The sequence below is a fragment of the Durio zibethinus genome, chromosome 18 (assembly GCF_047325235.1).
Source record: "Durio zibethinus cultivar Kanyao isolate XHJ-2024 chromosome 18, ASM4732523v1, whole genome shotgun sequence".
Taxonomy (NCBI): Eukaryota; Viridiplantae; Streptophyta; class Magnoliopsida; order Malvales; family Malvaceae; genus Durio; species Durio zibethinus.
In genome coordinates this window covers 9,108,112-9,127,776 of record NC_143179.1, presented here as the reverse complement: position 1 = coordinate 9,127,776, position 19,665 = coordinate 9,108,112, and the positions used below count along the sequence as shown (strand labels likewise).

General features: G+C 34.0%; 5 protein-coding genes across 16 annotated transcripts; 3 read left to right on the top strand and 2 right to left on the bottom strand.

Moving 5' to 3' along the window:
• Positions 1–757: 757 nt before the first annotated feature.
• Positions 758–2,173, bottom strand: LOC111299325 (uncharacterized). The gene is made up of 3 exons (XM_022894449.2): positions 1,785–2,173; positions 1,501–1,619; positions 758–1,011 (listed from the first exon to the last, which is right to left on the bottom strand). Exons 1-3 carry the CDS (start codon positions 1,946–1,948, stop codon positions 992–994), a joined length of 303 nt encoding a protein of 100 aa, XP_022750184.2. The 5' UTR covers positions 1,949–2,173; the 3' UTR covers positions 758–991.
• Positions 2,174–7,895: 5,722 nt separating this feature from the next.
• On the top strand, positions 7,896–9,879 carry LOC149513691 (peroxisomal fatty acid beta-oxidation multifunctional protein-like). Its single transcript, XM_089748089.1, has 7 exons — positions 7,896–7,968; positions 9,005–9,076; positions 9,180–9,242; positions 9,335–9,388; positions 9,463–9,530; positions 9,625–9,706; positions 9,761–9,879. The coding sequence occupies exons 1-7, from the start codon at positions 7,896–7,898 to the stop codon at positions 9,877–9,879; spliced, it is 531 nt and encodes a 176-aa protein (XP_089604215.1).
• A 3-nt stretch (positions 9,880–9,882) lies between these two features.
• Positions 9,883–10,732, top strand: LOC149513690 (peroxisomal fatty acid beta-oxidation multifunctional protein AIM1-like). The gene is made up of 2 exons (XM_089747360.1): positions 9,883–10,246; positions 10,340–10,732. The coding sequence occupies exons 1-2, from the start codon at positions 9,929–9,931 to the stop codon at positions 10,439–10,441; spliced, it is 420 nt and encodes a 139-aa protein (XP_089603486.1). The 5' UTR covers positions 9,883–9,928; the 3' UTR covers positions 10,442–10,732.
• Positions 10,733–10,766: 34 nt separating this feature from the next.
• On the top strand, positions 10,767–13,737 carry LOC111299322 (peroxisomal fatty acid beta-oxidation multifunctional protein AIM1-like). The gene is made up of 10 exons (XM_089748088.1): positions 10,767–10,772; positions 11,516–11,714; positions 11,822–11,943; positions 12,031–12,212; positions 12,271–12,444; positions 12,596–12,738; positions 12,864–12,985; positions 13,057–13,205; positions 13,294–13,483; positions 13,654–13,737. Exons 1-10 carry the CDS (start codon positions 10,767–10,769, stop codon positions 13,735–13,737), a joined length of 1,371 nt encoding a protein of 456 aa, XP_089604214.1.
• Positions 12,740–19,433, bottom strand: LOC111299323 (protein tesmin/TSO1-like CXC 5). 12 transcript variants are annotated; one of them, XM_089747355.1, is made up of 12 exons: positions 19,293–19,433; positions 18,780–19,188; positions 18,305–18,412; positions 17,578–17,755; positions 16,928–17,284; positions 16,380–16,483; positions 16,175–16,272; positions 14,535–14,948; positions 13,704–14,272; positions 13,494–13,609; positions 13,286–13,399; positions 12,740–13,203 (listed from the first exon to the last, which is right to left on the bottom strand). In XM_089747355.1, exons 2-9 carry the CDS (start codon positions 19,178–19,180, stop codon positions 14,067–14,069), a joined length of 1,866 nt encoding a protein of 621 aa, XP_089603481.1. In that variant the 5' UTR covers positions 19,181–19,188; positions 19,293–19,433; the 3' UTR covers positions 12,740–13,203; positions 13,286–13,399; positions 13,494–13,609; positions 13,704–14,066. The 12 variants fall into 12 exon arrangements, with proteins under 12 accessions (XP_089603481.1, XP_089603475.1, XP_089603478.1 ...); XM_089747349.1 differs by having other exon boundaries at positions 12,740–13,399; XM_089747352.1 differs by having other exon boundaries at positions 12,740–13,399; positions 13,494–13,522.
• Positions 19,434–19,665: the final 232 nt, after the last annotated feature.

Genomic DNA, 19,665 nt, shown 5'->3' with positions numbered 1-19,665 from the left:
ATATTATGGAATTTGTCTTCTCTTTCATACCATGCATTCTTGAGTTCTTGTGCACGGTTTGCCTTGCAGAAAACTCCTTATATTTGGTAGATATACATAATATGTACATTATGCTTAGCCGATGTTCCAGCTCAATCATTTAACTTTGTATATTGTTTATACACACTTTCCTTTTCCATCTCAAACTGGTAACTGCAATGGTGGGCTTTGTAAGTTTTAAATTAAATTTTTGTCCATGGAATCATGCACGACAAATTCTGTCATTCCTTATGCAATCCAAGCAATCTTGATAGACCAAAACCCATGGATTTCTAATAACAAGTTGGTTGGGCGTAACATCAGATTGTTGTTAAAGAAAATTCCTCTCGTCCAATTGGGAAGGGGATGGCTGATTACTTAAACCGAGCAAATCGGCAAAACAGAGACACATTTCTTCTATCTTCTCTTTTCTAATCACAAATTAAGACACACATATTACACAAAGTTGAGATCTAATTGGCTAGCCAGCCAGCAGCTTATTCTACATTCTACATCGGTTAAGGACTAATGAGGGAATTAAACATTCAGAATCCCGAATTTAATTCAAACATTTGAGATCATAAAGATGATACCGCCATAAAATTTAATAAAAGCTTTCCATATATGACATAGGGTGAGAGATCATTGATATGAATAAGTAAATGTGCAGAAGTAGAACAAAAAAAAAACCCTTAAACAAGAAACTTGCTTTAACTTAATTTTTGGCGACACAAGAATGAAGCATATTCAGAAACTGAAGAGATTCAGGCCATTTGGCAAAACACATGGGGTTTAAGTTTCTAGATGCCAATTTATATTGCTCTTGCTTCTCATCAATCGACAATAGCAGCATTTATCATATCATAATAAACAATGAGAAAATTATTAACCCTTACAGATTTCAAGTTCAGAAAGAAACTGCACTCCATTTTGATAAAAATTGTCCATTAACAACCATTAACAAAGGGTGCTGTCATAAAGGCATGGAGATACCTGCAACATTGAAGACAACAAAGATCAGAACAAGTAGTATGTTCTTGTAACAGATCATTACTCTCAAGTGCCAAACATTCATAATAAAAAAAAGAACAATATAAGCAAGATATTCATTGTCTTTAAGATTGTTAGATCAAATTTGCAATGATATATATAGTTCAGGCTTCTTGAGAAAATGAACTATCACCAAGGCATATGCCCTTACCAGTGAATGCTCGAGGGCAATACAAACGCATGCTGTATGCAGAACATTATAAATCCAAACGTATACAGAAAACTTCTTAAGAAAAGTAAAATATACGATTCAATAACAGTAGCTGAAGCAAATGCATAACCTTAGATGCATCATAGCCAAATTAGCAGCAAACTTTAAAAAGCTTATCTAAAGATTAAAATTTTGCTTTAATCAGTCCATTTTTGTATTACTAAGCTTTAGTGCTGGCACATTGGATACCACAAACAAAAATCATTGGACAAGAGAGAGACCTTGAGGAATCAAACCCCAACCCTGAGATTCTACAGCAAGAAATGATCGGAGGCGAGCCGAAGCTACTGCACTGTGTAATGGCATCATTGAGATTAAGCAGCTCAGCTCCACTGGTAATCTAAAATCCCATGCAAATAAGGGGAAAAGAAACACTGTTAACTTTGTAAACGCGAATTTATCCATTTCACCTTCCCTGAATCTCATTTCTCTCAGAAATCAAACTAAGGGAAAAGACACGTAGCAAATTTTAAAGCCCAAATCTTTTACTTGTGAAAAAGCTCACCTTGAAATCCCAGAAATGCGCCTCGCTGAAGAAGAAACCTGAGACTGAGAGCTCGAATTCAATGGAGAAATCGTGGGTAACACTGATTTGCTGCATTTAAGCTTGAAAGGAAGAGCCTTTACCCGAGGCGATGATAATCTCGAGAGAATCGTCAAACCAGCCATTAAAACCTGTTTGATTTTTCCTTTCCTTTTGGATCTAATTCCTAGGTTCCTGTTACGGAGGGGTTTAAGCCTTTCTAATTTCTAGGGTTTAGGCCACAAATTCCTTGTTTGGTTACGCATCTTGGATCATCCCACTAGAGTCCTAACTTATTCGGGTCAGGTCAAGCTTCAATCACCAAAGGGCAAGGGAGATTCCAATAAGCTCGCCTTTTCTTTTTCTTTTCTTTTTTTTTTTCTCTTTCTTTCTAATTATCAATTATCGTTTTAAATCAATTTTTGGTGTAAAATTGTTAACAATTTTACTTTTTTTTCTCTCAATTTTGCAGCTATCTGTCACACTGATACATAAATATATATATATATTTTTTAATTACCAGAAATCCAGGGAGGAGAAATTGGACTATAGTTTCAGAAGTTAAGAATAAAAGTCAGTAACCTTACAATCTTCTATATAATTCAATACTCTGCTCTACAACATGTTTTGTGGAGGCTAACATTTAATATTATTTATTTTGATTCAAAAATTTTATAATTTTATTTTATAAAAAATGTCACATAGATATTGAATTTAAATCTCTAATTATATGTTATAATAAATTTTCAAAACACCTTAGTACAAGATTTGGAGATCACATGTTTTATTGGAAGAAAATAATCAATTATTTTATGTCATATAATAATAATAATATTATTATTATTATTATTATTATTATTATTATTATTATCCCATTTTTTATAAGTCTAGAGATTATTAATATGTGAAATATAATAATTCAAATATGCTCAAATGAGAATTTAGTTTTTTTTTTGTTTAAGATTTTTTTATGTTCGATAATCATTTTAGATCTTAATTAATTTGAAATTGAATCGGATAGAATCTTATAAAAGAATAATTTTTCTTAAATTTATTTTTTTCATTCACAATATTCAAAACCAAAACCTTATTTAAGGAAAATTAAACTTTTTAATCTCTCTCGTATAGGCAAAAGAGAGTTGCCTTGATATTTTGAAGAATGCATCGAGCACTGCTTGGACTCCCCAGTCTGTTTGTAAGGCCATAATAACTTTGATGGCTCATCCAGAACCTGACAGCCCGCTTAATTGCCATCTCCCCACAGTATCCTCATTGCTCTTCCCATTTCTATTGTTCTTGCTACCTTGTAAGTAAATTAGAGATGGAATTGGAATTGTTAGCGTTTTCTTTGGGCTTTGATATATCAGCACCTGTATTGGCTAATATAAAGTCTATGGTACTTTGAGCTGCTTTTCTTTTTGCTTTTATCCCTAAACAAACACCTTTCCTACTTGCGGACGGGCAATCTTTTAAGGTGTGGTGATATCAGAGAATTCCAGTCTATGGCAAGAATGTACACCAGACTTGCTGCCATAACCAAAAATGGGTGAACTTAAGGTGCTTTAAACTGCTTTAAACGCTGGTTATTATCATTGGTTCACTTGTTGTGCTTTTCAAACATTCATATAGAAATTAATTCAAGAATATTTCCAGCTTTTCTGATCCAAAATATAGATTCTAGCTCTGCCTTCTCTATGCGCAGCTTTTTTCTGTGGCAATAAAACAACATTGATTTTCATCTTTAGGTGATGTTGTTTGTTCATATAGAAGAAAAGGCATTTATGATTGAAAGGTCAAGTCCATTATCAAAATAAATCAATCAGCAACGTTCTCAAGTTTAATAGAGATTGATTTAATAAATGAACGGAACTGAAAGAAAGATAGGCATCAAATTAGAACTTAGAACCAGAAGCAGTATTGATTGTCATTAACGAAAAACACACAACAAAGTCAACCGATTTAACCTATTATTGAGAATATCTTAGTAGATTTACAACGGCTGGCAAATTGTTTTTAATTGCACATTTTTTTCTTAATTTAAGTCTAGTTAGAGAGAGTATTGTGCAGATAATTGTTAGGGGTATTTTTGAGTTAAAAAGATAAATTGATATTTTATTTCATTAGAGACTATCAGCAAATAATCAATGGGTATTTTTTATTTATGGAATATGAAGTAACTAAGCAAGTAAAGATAACATTTTGAGTTGCTAGAAATGTTCTATTGATACGGGAAGAAAAGCAAGAAAGAAAGAGGCCCAGTGGTGTTAAGAAGGGGCAAAATGGGCTGAATGGGTTAGTCTAACATATTGTTATTTGTTGGTGCATCTTTCCACTAATTTCTAAAACTGCAAAATGCACATGTTGAACTTGTGTGAGTTCTTGCCTAAATGCACGTACTCAATTTGATCTCTTTGCTGTCAATTTGCAAAAGAAAGTCATTTGTTAACTTAATGTAGTATACCTGAATCCATGTCCTTGTGATGCAGAACGATAATAAGCAAATTGAGGGGTTAGCTTACTTATGATTTTATTTTGTTACTCTTGTTGTATTTATGGGGCTAATTATAATATTTGCTTAAGTTCTATTTCTTCTTGGTTGTATAATGCAATCAAGGAACCCTATTTATGAAGCTTAGGTTATCATTCTTTTCTGTTTTTCTTTTATTTGCTCAATTTGCCTACTTCCTTACGAAATTCAGATTATAATTTAGCTAAAAGCTCTAACCCCCCCCCCCCCCCCCCCAAAAGCTGTCCCGGGTCACCTTGCTTTAATTTGGCCAGTTGTTGCATAAGCTGTTGTAATATAATTCGTGTACGTCTTTAAGAGTGCAGCAGAACTATATTCTAAACGACAGAAACTATGATCCTCATCTGATAATTCGCTTTTAATAGGAGGATCAAATATTTATACTTGTCCTTCTCCTATGACAGACATTCATTCTATTGGATTGACAAATACTCCTATTTCCTTGTAGCATACATGCCACATTTGAGCCTCCTTGATGCTGACCTGACAGAAGAAGAGAAGAGGAAAGCTCAAGAAAAAGCTAATATACTTTATAAAAGCATTGGCAGCCTGAGCTTCCAGATAAGTCGCCTTGCATTGTATAAGACAGATACTGAGGACAAAACTCTCAAATCCTGGGAGAAGGTTGCTGAATGCAATCTCAGTCCCACTTAGCTCTTTCTCTTCCGATGCTAGTGCAAATAGCACCTAGAAGATTTTACCGTATAATCTCCTTTCTTACAAGGGATATAGGTTGTAACAAGACTGACCATGTAATGAATAATAATTTATCTGTGCTGATTCTGAGTAACTACTATGAGTTATGATGAAGATGCCATATATATGTTATTGATAATTAGATGTTTTTAAGGTTGCATGCCTTGAGAACTGCTGCTAGCCAAAAATAATCTAGGCAATTTGCCAAATAGACCTGCTGCTGCTACTTATTTGCATACTTAATTACTGTAAGTTGTGTTCTATTTTGTTTATTGGGGGTCAATAAAAGTTTGCTTAAACCAATGCCTAATTAATTTATAGAAGAGAAGCACTGGTCTTGTGGAGCAAGTTTCCCTTAATAGGTAGCATGTGATTATGATTAAAATTGACATTAACAGTTAATAATTAGATGACATGTACATGCAGGCAAGGCATCAGAGAACATGTCAAGAAATGTCTGATATGGTTTTCTGATTAGTTGGAAGAAAACAAAACCCAGAAGGGCGAGCATGTAAAACAACCCATCTAATATGGCTAAAATTATAGATTTAAGAATGGAAAAGAGAAAAATATATGAAAGGAATAAAAGGAGTTTTCATTTCATTGTCTAAATTGGATGAAATTGCATGGTTATCAAGCGTTCTGTTGACAATTTGAAGACTGATATATCTTCTATTACAAGAGATCTAGAAAGCTAACAAAATTCAACTCTCATAATTCCTTATTCATGATCTATATTAATGAACTTTCCCTGGAAAATATTAACTAAAGTGGAACTTAGTTATTAATGAACAAACGGGGAATATGAATCTCCACAAATCCAAGTTCAAATGTTTTATCCAAAAACGTTGACATTGGAACAGAGGTTTTTCACAGCTTGACCTAGAGCTTGGATCCTGGAATAGCTAGCTTTTCTGCATACCTTTCCTAAGGTAAAGCACCCAACATCATTGGACTGAAACAACCCAACCAGAAAGAAAAGAATGATCCCAAAATGTGTTCAAACTGCAAAAGCAACTTGATGGTTGAAGTGATTCCCATTACTAATTTCAACTACCAGGAAGGCAACAAGGAAAGAACTATGGAAACATGTAAAACAGATTCAGAATAGTGGTGGCCTAAATTCAGGTTTGGTCCAAAAGTTTTCTTGTGATACTTATCCTTTTATTTTTTTTCTATCACATGTTGTGAATGACATAAGGCCAATAGTCGACACAACAGCTTGTTTTATTATCTCAGGATAATCATGAATAAGCTTGAATGGACAGTGAACCTTGTCCAATTCCGTCAAAACGCCGTCTTGATTTCACAAATACCACTCTGGTTTTTTCAACTCCCTTACCATGGTTTTAATAAAAGCTTAAAAAAAACGCATCCAAAAGCATCTATTCATTAATCAAAACCCACTTGCAACTTTGAATGATGTGAACCTTTTCTTCAACTGATGATTATTCAACTTTCGAACATGCGAGATGTCATACAATATCACGATGATTTGATCATGTCACTATCTCATTTATAAATTTTTAACCTTTTGTTTATAAAGAGATTCATTTAAGTATTATTTAATTAATTTAATTTTTTTTTACTTTTTTAGTTGTTTCTCTAATTAATCTTTTTGGTTCAATTTTTAATTTGAGAATCCAAGCATAAACATAAAAAACACTTTTTATTTTTATTTTTAATCACTTTCTCTCTTTCATGATTTTAAGGTTCTTAATCCCTACTTGAAACTTGACACAAAAAATAATTTTTCATAAAATTTTTTTTACTTAGATAATTTGAAAGTTAATCTTGAATATTAACTCTTTCCCCCATGAACAAAAAGGAAAAAAAAATTATGGCAAATTAATGCTAATTACTCAACCTAACCAGCTAACCCCAGGGATTTAGGTCACCTTCAAACTAGCTCTCTAGCCTCAAACCAAAACCTAAATGCCTCATAATAAAAGTTCGACATTGATGAACTGCTTTAATTAATTTCTGGTCTGTTACCAAACCCATATCCAACTAGTTTTTTCGTCTCTCAAATAATTCTCCATAATTTACCTTGCAACCCCCCCCCCCCCCCCCCCCCCCCCATGCATGCCACTTGCAGCTTCTCAAGGCTCGACCAAGAAGATACATTTCAAGCTTCTTTTATGACCAAGATACGAACCGAAGTAACAACCTTCCATGCATGCATTATCAGTTTCTACTAAGCTGTCGTCCATGACTTCTTTGTCTCGTCAAGAATAAATTAATGGGACTGAAAGACAGGGGCAGCAGGCGGTCAGAAACTGCGGCCAATTAATAAAAAAAACAAAAAAATCTAACGTTGATTATTATTCACAAGTAGATCTTTTAATTTAAGACATGTCATGAAATGATAAAATATATATATATATATATATTATAATTTAAAATTTTAATAAAAATATATGTTGATTTAATAAAATTAAAAATATATATGTTATATTTTTAATATTAATATAAATTATAATATATATTTTTTATATAAAATATGATATAAAAATATATAAATTATTAATTTTTTATTTAACATAAATACATAAATTATTAAATTTAATAACAATAATTATAATTAAAGGAAAAATTAAATGAATTGTTTTGTCAAAAATCCAAACACGTGGTAGATAAAAGGTAGGAAAAACAAGAAACACGTGGGATTTAGAGATCATTGAATTGAAGGTGTTTCGTTCAATGTCGCAAAATCTTTTGTATAAATTACATGTTCTAGTTCTGGTCACCTTTCATAACTTGCTGTAACATAAAACTCAAAGCAGTGAACAAAGCCCTAGCTATTCCTACAAACAAAAAGAAAAGTTTATTGAGGTTTTGAAGCAATCACCAGCGAAGCTCAAGTGAGCATGCAAGTTAGGGGTGATGGAATTGCTATCATCACTGTCTCTAATCCACCTGTTAATGTGTTGCACCTCAAAGGTATATTATTATAAGCTTGCGATGGTTAATTTTCATCCAAAGTCTTTTCACGATATGCTTGCCTGCCAATGTTGTGGTCGTTTTATTTTTATCAAATCAAAGAGTGCTGATAAGTGTATTCCACTCTTCACACTTCGGTTTTTATTTTTATTTTTTATAAATAAAATTACTTAATTATTTTTTTCCTTTCACACAAATTTTTGAAAATAGATTTCTTAACCGAAAAATGATAAAACTTTTCAAAAACAAATTTTAAAAAATTATAACCTTTTTTAAAAATAAATTTTTGAAAAGTTAAATTTTCAAAAAAATTTAAAATTTTTTGTAAAATTCATTTTTTGAGGGGTTTATGACTTTTTAAAAATTCATTTTTGAAAAATTATATGATTTTTTGGAAATTTGTTTTTGAAAAATTATAAAACTCTAAAAATTTATGAAAAAGATAATTAAATAATTTTATTTATAAAAATTAAAAAAAAAAATGGGCTGTGAAGGAAAAAGATTGGAGTACATACCAAATTAACACTGTGCAAACCCTTAATTGGTAGTCCAATTCTCTAACCGGCAATGGGACATTTTGTTAGGATCCATGCATGTACTTACGGACTCGAGGAAACCATTTAACTTTAAGCTACTTTAATCTCTCGGTGCCTATTTATTAGTAAAAGCGTGAAATTTGTAAAGTTTTTTTATTAAAAATAAATTCATAAAATTCATAAGTTAATAAAATTTAATATAAAAATTATATAAATTTTTTTTGAAAATATTATTTATAATTTAAATTTAATAAATACTTATTAGGTATAAAAATTTTATAAATATTTTTTTAAAATTGTTTACTTAATAAATATATCAAAAAATTTTAAAAATTTTTTAAATTTTATATACTTAATTTATGTAATAAAAATTTTTAATTTATTAATTTTAATTTTTTATTTTAATTTTTATTTATTCATTTTTTAATAAGAACTTCATCCGTAAATCTTTTCAAGAGTATCTACTTGGTTCTAGAATTAACATACTTTTCGGCCTGCAGTTCTTGCAGAGTTGAGGGCGAAATGCGATGAGGCAATGAAGAGAGACGACGTGAAAGCAATAGTTTTGACAGGTAAATCCCAGACTTTGAGTCAAAGCTGTCAAAGTCATTCAGCCACGAAAATAGATAGTACTAAATGTATTGGCTGTGTTTATGTTTATCCCTTCTAAACTAGGTGCTGGCAGTAAATTTTCTAGTGGCTTGGAGGTCAATCTGTTGCAAGATATTCAGAGAACTGGTAATAAATTTTCTTTTTAATCTAATACGTTATAGCAATTAATAAAATGTAATTTTAACCATTTTTGTTAACCATATATCCGGTTCTGGCAGGGGACGACTCGTTTCTGGCTGAAATATCTCGTGATTTGATCAACCTAGTTGAAGGTCAAACCCTTAATTCCCATGCTTGAAACGTTTATTCTGATCACGAAAATCTTTGTTTCTTTTGTAATGTTTAGATGGTAAAAAACCTTCTGTTGCTGCAATTCAAGGATATGCACTGGGAGGTGGATTGGAACTGGCGATGGTTTGTTACATTTTAAGCCGATGAACTACATTTTTTCTCTTGATTAAGTTGCCTTTCTTAATTTTGCTTAAATGTTCCTACTAATTTTATGCAGGGATGCTGTGCTCGGGTCGCCACTCCTGGAACTAAACTGGGTTTGCCAGAACTTACGCTTGGAATCATTCCAGGGCTTGGAGGTATCGGTCATATCTTTCTCCCCTAAGTTTCTACATTTTTGTCAATGTCACCAGAACTGAGATATCGATCATGGTTGTTATATGAAAGGTACTCAACGTCTTCCAAGGCTCGTAGGAATTTCAAAGGCTGTGGAAATGTTGCTGGTAAATCACTCCATTTGGTCCTCAGATAACCAATTTTCTGGATTGTACATATTATAATTATAAAATGACACCAATTAAATGATTGCTTTGCAGACTTCGAGGCCGATAATGTCAGAAGAAGGCAAAAATGTCGGCCTTATTGATGCTATATCATCTTCAGAAGATTTGTTGGAAATATCAAGTAATTTGGCTCTAGATATTGCAGAGAGTCGTGTACCTCGCCCTTTTTCTCTTTCAAGAGCCGATAAACTCAGTTCTATCCAAGAATCAAAAGAGATATTGGAAGGTATTCGACAAGAGTTAAAAGAGGATGCTCAAACTATGCCTCTGAAATTGGCCTGTCTCGATGTCATTGAAGAGGGCATTACTTCTGGAGGACATTCTGGCATTTTAAAGGTATATAAAAGCTAGCTAATCTTGATTATTAAAGAGATAATTATAGTAGCTTAATAACAAAAGCAGTTCACGGTTGGATGATGATTGGTGCAGGAAGAAAAAGTATTTAAAGAGTTGGTACTTTCAACAGCCGCAAAAGCTCATGTCCATTTCTTCTGTGCCCAACGTGCAACATCTCAGGCATTTGGTTTATAAGAGATGTAACTTGTTTCCTTTTTTGGTCAAGGAAGTGATGTAACTTTTGGTCTTTAGAGACTTTCGATGACCATTTGTTTGCATCAGGCTAGCAGCTAATCATTTATTTTGTCCTTGCAAATTGCAATGCTGGTATGACACCGTTTGGAAGTGTTCATGAAGAGTTAAACTCAAATCCACCCATAGGCCCAGATTCCAGTCCAAGCTTAAGCTTAAAGATTTAAGTCTCCTCAAGTTTAACCACAAGCAAGCTGGGATTTTGGATCTGGGCTGACAATTCAACTGGTGGAATAGAGGATAATTTATATATAAAAAAAAGATAAGCATGGCGGTGAATTTTTACTTACTTTAAATTCGATTCAATTTTTATAATCATAAAATTTATACTTTTATCTAATCTGAAATTTTTTTTATTTTTTTATCTGAACCCAACATTATATAAATTGTACTTGACCAGATCCGACTCGAAATTAATAAAATATTATTTTTAAAATATAAAATAATATTTTTAAATTTAAATATATAAATAAATAATTAAAAAATAATTTTTTATATAATATCGAATAGGGTCGAGTTTACCTAATACTCAGAACCTAATTTTTACTTATTAATACCAGAGCCGATCCAACTCGAAACTCAATTTAAAAAAAAAAAATTGATTTTATAGAATCGGATTGAGTCGGAACCCATCAATTTCGGGTTGGATTGCCAACCTTAAAAAAAGGACTACCAACAAACACATGCTTAATCTGGCAAAAAAATCCATGCTTAATTATTTCTAGTTATATTAGAGGTTAGAAATATGTTAATTTAATCTAAAATAAATAGATTGATGCAATCACATTTAAGAAATGATATTTAGTAAGTTTAAAGTTCAAATCTTAATATATGTAACCCTTTCATTTATTCTTAACAAAATATATATATGTATGTTAAATTTCATTTTTGGTAGAAAAACTCACACAATTCTAATTGTAAATTTAATTATACGACTGGAACAAAAAGGGTAGTTTAGATATGCAGAAATGGGTAACATAATCTTTCTCTTCTAACTTGCCGTGCATGTACATGCAGGTGCGTGGTGTGACTGATGGTGGACTTAAACCACGGGCAGTAAAGAAAGTTGGTGTAGTTGGTGCTGGCCTAATGGGTTCTGGAATCACCACTGCTCTCATTTTGAGCAAGATCCATGTCGTCCTCAAGGAACTCAATTCCGGATACCTTCAGAGAGGAATTAAAAAGATTGAAGGTCTCTTCTCATTCATGGATATGGGTTTTCTTAATGTTTTAATTTTGAGAGAATTTGACAGTTAGGGTCATGTAAGAACATTCTCTAAAATCAGAAGTATTTTGCTGTGTTTCATGGCCAATGTCTTGCAGCTAATCTCCAGGGCTTAATTAAGAAAAGACAGTTGGATGAGTATGGGATCAAGAAAGCTCTTTCATTTCTAAAAGGTGCATCAGATTACTCAGAATTCAAAGATGTGGATTTGGTAATAGAGGTTAGTCTCCCTGAGGCTTCTGAAAATGTTTATAATAATACTATGTAATTGTTGGATGTAGTTTTTCTGAGGTTCACTCTGTCTCAGGCTGTTGTTGAAGACTTATCACTCAATCAATTTTTGAAGAAATTGAGAAGGCTTGTCCTCCTCAGTGCATCCTGGCATCAGGCACATCAGGCTTCGATCTTAATGAAATTGGAGCAAGGACCAACTCTCAAGATCGCATTGTTGGAGCTCATTTTTTCAGGTTATGACCAAAAAAAAAAAAGGTATTGCTTAATGCCTGCTTGCCTTGAGTCCTTAAATTCGGTCTCTTTTGATGAACAGTCCACATATAATGCCACTCTTGGAGATTGTTCGGACACATGAAACTTCTACACAAGTTTTGCTAGATCTTATGACAATTGGGATAGCCATTAAGAAAGTTCCTCTGATCGTTGGCAACTGCACCGGTTTCGCTGTAAATCAGACCTTCTCCCCTTATTTTCAAGGACCATATCTGTTGGCAGACTTAGGCGTGGACATTTTTAGAATTGACAGAGTGATTTGCGCATTTGGCTTGTCAATGGGGCCTTTCCTGTTAAGTTTCTTAATCCTGATTTGAATGCAATATTGATTTCTCTTTATTATTTGTGTTTTAAACAAACTTCAGCGCTCTCATATACATGTCCAGGCTTCATGATGTAACTGGATATGGCTTGGCCATTACATTTGCCAAAGAGATGGCTGCGGCCTTCCCAGACAGAATGTTTCAGTCTCCATTACACGAACTCATGCTCCAACATGGCCGACAGGGTAACGAGAAAAAACAAATGCTTTTCTCACATTTAAATTAGAATAGTACACTTTTCAAAATTTCAAAGAAAAAATGACATATAGGTAACCTTATTTTTGTAATCATGGAATGCTTTGACAAATAGGTAAAAGCAATGGAAAAGGATACTATACTTTCGAGAAGGGAAGCAAGCCAAAGCCTGATTATACCGTGCTACCAATAGTTGAGGAATCCAGGAAAATTACTAACCTCGTTGGCAAAGACAAAGTAAGGCACGTTTTGTTTCTATATGAAAGTTGGTTTTGTGCTCATAAAAGGGAAATTAATGTGATAATCAGGCCATCACCATAAGCGACCAGGAAATTGTGGAGATGATTTTCTTTCCTGTGGTGAATGAGGCATGCCGAGTCATAGAGGAAGGAGTGATCTCTCAAGCATCAGAACTTGACGTTGCATCTGTTCTTGGGATGAATTTCCCTCCCCACCTGTGAGAACTCTATTATGCCTATCTGTTACTCAAAGATCTGTACGCTCTACAAAATATTGCTTACTCTCTGTTTATCTTACATTTTCAGAGGAGGTATAATTTTCTGGGCTGACACAATCGGAGCTAAGTACATTTTGATGAGTCTCAGCAAGTGGTCAGCTTTATATGGCAACTTCTTCAGACCCTCAAAATTCCTGGAAGAGAGGGCCATCAAAGGCATTCCATTGGTAAGAATTGGCATCTTTAGTGCAAAGATCATTAGATTATCTGAGCCAGAAGTATGTTTACCTTCTATTTTAACTCCCTACAGGGTGCACCTGTTGAGGCATAAGCTCTGAGATCAATCAAACAGTGCTATGAAATCGAATAATGATGCCAAGGACTGCACTTACTAATTATCACTTCTGAAATAAACTTCATTAATAAATAAATAAAAAACTTTGCTCAGGCAAAAAAGTGTGGTTGCATAAGGGAAAAGGTGAGAGAGATTGCACCGACCTTGAAAAATGGAGATGACATTTTATTGGCATGATTGTAAGGACTAGAGCAAAGTCTTGATCACAGGTAAAAATTAGGGTTAACTGAAACTTCATTTCCCCATGTGTACTAGCACAACAGCCCAAAAGATACTTGAAAAGAATTAATTTCACTAGTTCCTTTTGCTGTTAAGACGGTAAGGGTCTAAGCGACTAGCTACTATGGTTAATTCCTCGATCGACATTTCGAACCATAGGACCCAAGTATCAAGAGCATGGAGAAAATGGGATAGAATGCTGGTACTTTGAATTATTTTTCTCACTAATTTGAGTCCTTTAGCCTCTACATTTTTGCGTCTCTCTTTCCAATGGGCAATTCACGCTTTCAATGCAGATCAGTATTCGAAGCAGAAGAGGCTGCTGAGACAATCTGACCTATTTCTACAGTTGCCGGGGTTGGAGATTTTACAATTCCATTACGAAAAGGCTCTTTCTGCCCACCCGCTCGATTTCCAGATTTTACAGCACCATTTTCTACAGGATCTTGTTGACTTCTTTTTTCACTTAAGGCCAATGGAGACCACATTGTTTCTGTAACATGTACGAGGACAAATCATCATTCAAAAACATTAATTAAAGAATGAACACCTAAGAATTATAATGGATGAGAAAATCCACTATCAACTAAAGCTCAAAAGGAAAAGAAAATCCATACAGGAGTGAGAATTATAATGGAGCTTAGTCAGCAACTAAACCATTTGGAGCAAAGTTTCTAAGAAGAAACACTAACAGGATTTTGCCTCTAATAAATTATCAAGATTTGGAGTCTAGAATGTAAAACAAACTAGCTTACCTTTTATGCTCCCACAAGTAATAAGCTGATTGAGAAACTCACGGAATCTTGTCAAAACAAGCCTTTCCTGTTCTGCATAGACCTCTGTGCACCCGTGCATATTTGATGATTTTTGAGTCATGTTTTGAGAATGGTCTGCCAATGCATTAGGTGACCCAGCTGCCATAAACATTGCATCTTCTTCATCACACATCAATGCCCGTGTTCCAGGAGACAATGGCCTTGCATTTTGCACATTATCCCCATCCGCTCCAGCATTCCCATTTCTATCTGCATCCGCCTGGTTTTCACTGGTATGGTCATCAGTGGCATCGTTCTGTATGCCATTACCTTTCTGACTCATTTCACAAGGCTGACCAGATGAAACAATAGTTTCAATAGAGCCTCTCTCGGTTTGTCGATCCATTTTGCTACCTTTTTCGGGAGATTGTAAGTTTCACGTAAGTACTACTATATGCTATCTTCAACTGAACAAAATGTATTCAAATTGTGAATCCTAAAATGAAAAATTAACCACACTAGCCCAAGATGAGTTCAGTATGGATTTAGGTTTAATGATTTAGATGATGATACACAAATCATGGAGGACCAATAGATTGGACAAGAAACAACGTTAAACCGGTCCCTTATATTTTTTGTTTTCTTAATGTTTATGAAAAAGATGTCATATATAATATGACATTCCGGGGAGTCTATAGCAAGTTTAAGATTTGATTTTTCTTTGCAAACCAGTCGACCAGAGTATTTTCATGAGAACAATCATCAAAACAACTATGAAGATGGAAATCAGAGTCTCTATGACAATGAATATATCAACCATGGTCCTCCAGAGTCCAGACCTTAGTAACTTGTCATAGATATAAATTTCATGCATAGCAAAAGAAATATCTTTGGACTTTTCAAAGGTTATTGTTCTTTTCACCATTTTCATCAACAGTCCCCATCTATTTAAAATTAAGACTTTGTTTAGTTGAGTTTGTTTATTTTTTCACTCTTTCTGCGGTATTTCAATATGATTTAAAATAGTTTCTATATTATCCCCCTCTATATATTACAAATACCAGCAAAATTGTTTCTGTTTCTCTTGAAAAAAAGGGTTCCAGTCACTATGACGACTTTTGACCAACCATACTAGACCTTCGTTCTTATACCTTTGGGAATTGATGATCGTAACACCAATTTATCATTTAATAGCATTACAAAAACCAAATACTCTTACCATGCATAATGCACATTCATTGTTTTTCTATTAAATAATTGATCAGTTTCAGCTATGCAAGCCTAGTGGCAGAACCATTACCTTAAAATTATCTGCACAGTTGCAATATTCAATCATAATTTTTAAAATGCAAATTTAATTAAATACAAAAACCAGTTATCTTACCCACCTTCCCTCTCATTTGACGGATGACAAAAGCTTCATCATTCAAAGCTAAGAAGGGTAAATGCATGGAAGAAGATGCAGATTGCAGGAAGACACTTTGTGACAAAGATAAAACTTGGAAACAAGTGATAGACTGAGAGTACATACAACACATGGACTGTGGCAATTTCAGCAAAACGGTTAACTAAAACGTTAAAAGCAATACTGAAATGAGAAGAAACAAAAAAGTTCAGTATTTATGAATAATAATTAGTACCTGCAGCAAGTGCCCTTCCAGCTTCTGATGAAACTAACACCAAAACTGAGCACAACTCCGCAACATCCTGTGGTTGGAGGATGTCCGCCAACAGAGATCTTCAATAATATATGGTCACACTAATTATTTCCTAAAAGGGGGGAAATTAAAAAAAAAAGGATGTTTCTGTTAATTACAGGCAGAATAAAATACAAGCAATTCCTACCTGTACGTGAATTTTGAAGATCTCAATGAGGCTGTATTAGCAGTACAAGAAACAGAAGCAGATAAAGGAGAAGATGTGGCCACAGGATTTCTTAGATGATTTTCCTGGTTTGAATTAGAGAAATATATTAGTATCCAGCTTTCCCTTGAAAAAAAAAAGAGAGTAAACAGAAATGCCAAAAAAATTGCTGCATCGTGTAGTAATTAGAATCTTAAAAGCAGCTGAGACAAAATTTGAGGTTTGAAAATTTAAGTGCTTTTTCATTCATCTCTAAAGATCATACTTTGCATCAATTTGTAAAGGTATCATATAGAATAGATGATTCCTGATGAGAAAGCCACAAAGTCTGTCTATGCAGTTATGTATCATTTAGATACCATTAGTAATATAAAAGCCTTTGATGCTAGATACAAAAGGGGGTTATAAGATGATCCCATAACATAAAAAGGATAAAAAAGCGTCATTTTTTCTGAAGGCTGCAGAAATCAAATTAGTGGCCATGATCAACCAAGATGACTCTTGCATATAATCATAATTCAAAAAATTACTTGTTGATGTTGAACAATCTTTTCAATATATTGATCTTTGACTGCTAGATCAAATAAGAGTTCTTCACTTTTTCTCTTCTTGGATGCCAAAGGAGTAGCATAGCCAGAGGATCCAATGGCACCACTAATGGCTGCATTTGCAGCCTGTTGCATGTAAGCTATGGAGTTATGATCTCCATAAACGAGAGATCTTCTTTCTTCACTTCCTTCAAAGTTCTTGCAGTCCATGCACTTGCAATTTTCAGAGCATAGAATATTAGCTTGGAAGCACTCACAATACTTCTTGAGACAACCAGATTTCTTGCAGTGACATCCTTTGTTGTGTTTTGTAACCATATGGACATCATGTGCATTATCCTGGATACATTTCCAGACATTAAGAAACTCTTAAAACTTGACAAAATCAAATTTCACTTCTCTATATAAACAAATAGAGTGATCCTTTCACATCCAGCTTCCACTGAACCAATGTCACAATACCACACTTCAAAAAAAGAAGAAAAAAAACCAAAAGAATAGATAAACAGGCTCAGTTTAACATTAATCCTCACATTTGAACCTTATAGGAAGGAAATGAAAACTGGAAAATCCCATTGCCGTCACCTAGTAACACTTACAATGAGTCAGCTTGAAGGTGACAGATAACATACCCTGGTATCCTGAGGCCTGTGGGGACTGCTGGCAATCTTTGGTCTGAATGCATTTGGATTGCGTTCTAAGGTTGCTCCAACTGCCTCTTGCCTTGCCGCTTCATTCTCCACATTGTTATGGCAATTTATGCAATTACAACCATTACAAAAAACTCCAGCAGCAAAGCACTCACAGTACCTAATAATAACCAAAAAACAAAATGCACATTGACACCAGCAAAAAAAAAATGCAGGGAAAATATGATGGACCACAACCATAAAGCAACAAGTTCAAACATTCACTAACAAACCAAAGCATTTGTTGCACCAACTTAAATCAGATAATTCAGTTGATTAACAGATCCTAAATACTTGGTGAAGGAAAAATCATATAAACCAACTGGGTGTTAGTTAATTGTAATCAAATGAAGATTGTGTCACATTTCCACCCCTAGTAGGAGCAAAAGATACCTGCATCTGACTAAAAAGTTTCCCTCAAAGAGAACTTCATAGTTACATGTAGAATAACAGATCATCTACCATATGCAGATGAAGAAAATGGAGTAGGAAAAAGTCAAGCAGCAATTTGACTGGTAACTCATTCAAACAATGCTTTCTAAAAGCGAAACTCAAGTAGCCATTTTATACAACTGACCACTATCATCATAACATAAAGCAGTTTAATATCTATGACTTATTGATCAAACATGTAAGTCAACAGCGGACATAGAATTTAAACTGAACATACAACTTCAAGCACCGAGAATTCTTGCAATTACACTGCTTTTGTTTCTTTGGAGTCCCATCTTTTGCTTCGGCATCCAAACGTGATCTAGAGCTTGGTGACTCTTGCTTGCTGGACAAACATATATGCACAAAGAGTTAAAAACAACATTATGCTATAAATATATTTCTAGTGTACATAAATCCAAAAGGTCTCTTTAAATTGAAAAGGCCAAACAGATAACAGTAATTTTAAAAGTTCAGTTGTTGCTAATTCATGAGACAGAACAAATAATTGAATTCTGAAGATAGAAAAAGGAAATTTGACAAAAATGAATTTGTTTTTAGGATCAATAATGTTTATTTTAATCGTAATTATGGTTATTTTCAAGATAAATAAACCTTTAAGGCATAAAAACGTAAAATAATATTTTTTCCTAACAAAAAATAAAAGGGCATTTATAATCTAGAGGGAAATTAAAAATGTCCTGATAAGCTACCTCAATTGAAATGTTGGCAGCGGAAGCTTCTGAACTGGATAAGGCACCCGATGCACCATGGCAACTTGCTGCGGCGGTGGCGGTGCCGGAGGCCGGGTTTGAACTTGTGGCATTGGCGGCGACTGAGGTTTTATTAGTGGCTGAGGTGGCGACTGCACCGTTTGTGGCGGGAAATATAACTGCGGTTGCAGTTCCTGTGGTTGAGGTTGCTGCTGATGCTTCGTCTGCAACGGCGCTTGCGATTGCCATTGCGGTTGAGACTGCGACTGTGACTGTGACTGTAAATGCATCGGGTGATCCGGTAACGTTGCATTTGCCGACGCGCGACACACCGCTGTGAAATCTAATTGCCTCGCCAATTTCTTCGGTGCCAAATCCGAGACCGTTTCTCCTTGCTCCATTATTCAATCTTCATAGAAATGAATCAACTTAAATAAATAAATAAAAAATCACACAATTAAATCGAAATTTAAAAGAAAAACCACAAACTATGAAACTCTCTCTTCCTTTTACCGTTCAAAATTCCGTTAAATAAAAATCTAAAGACGAAAAAGAAAAACTTTTGGAGAGTTGAGCCGCCATAAGTAATGGTTTGTACGGAAAAGTTGGACCTTTTTTTTCTTCCTTCAGCCTTTGCTTCACTCCCTCTCACACAGTTCTTTGAAATTGAAATTTTAGAAAAATGGACGGCTAATTTTGTTTTGGATTGAATCGGACGGATGAATTGAAATTTTTATTGACGGACGAGATTTGGGAAAAGAATAGGGAGTGATTGACAGCCGGTGGATTAAGATAGGTTTAGGTTTTTTACTGGGAAATTAAAGGCAGTGGAATTTGGCGCTAATGGAGTCCGAAAGCGATTGGATTCTTTTTTTTTATCTACACG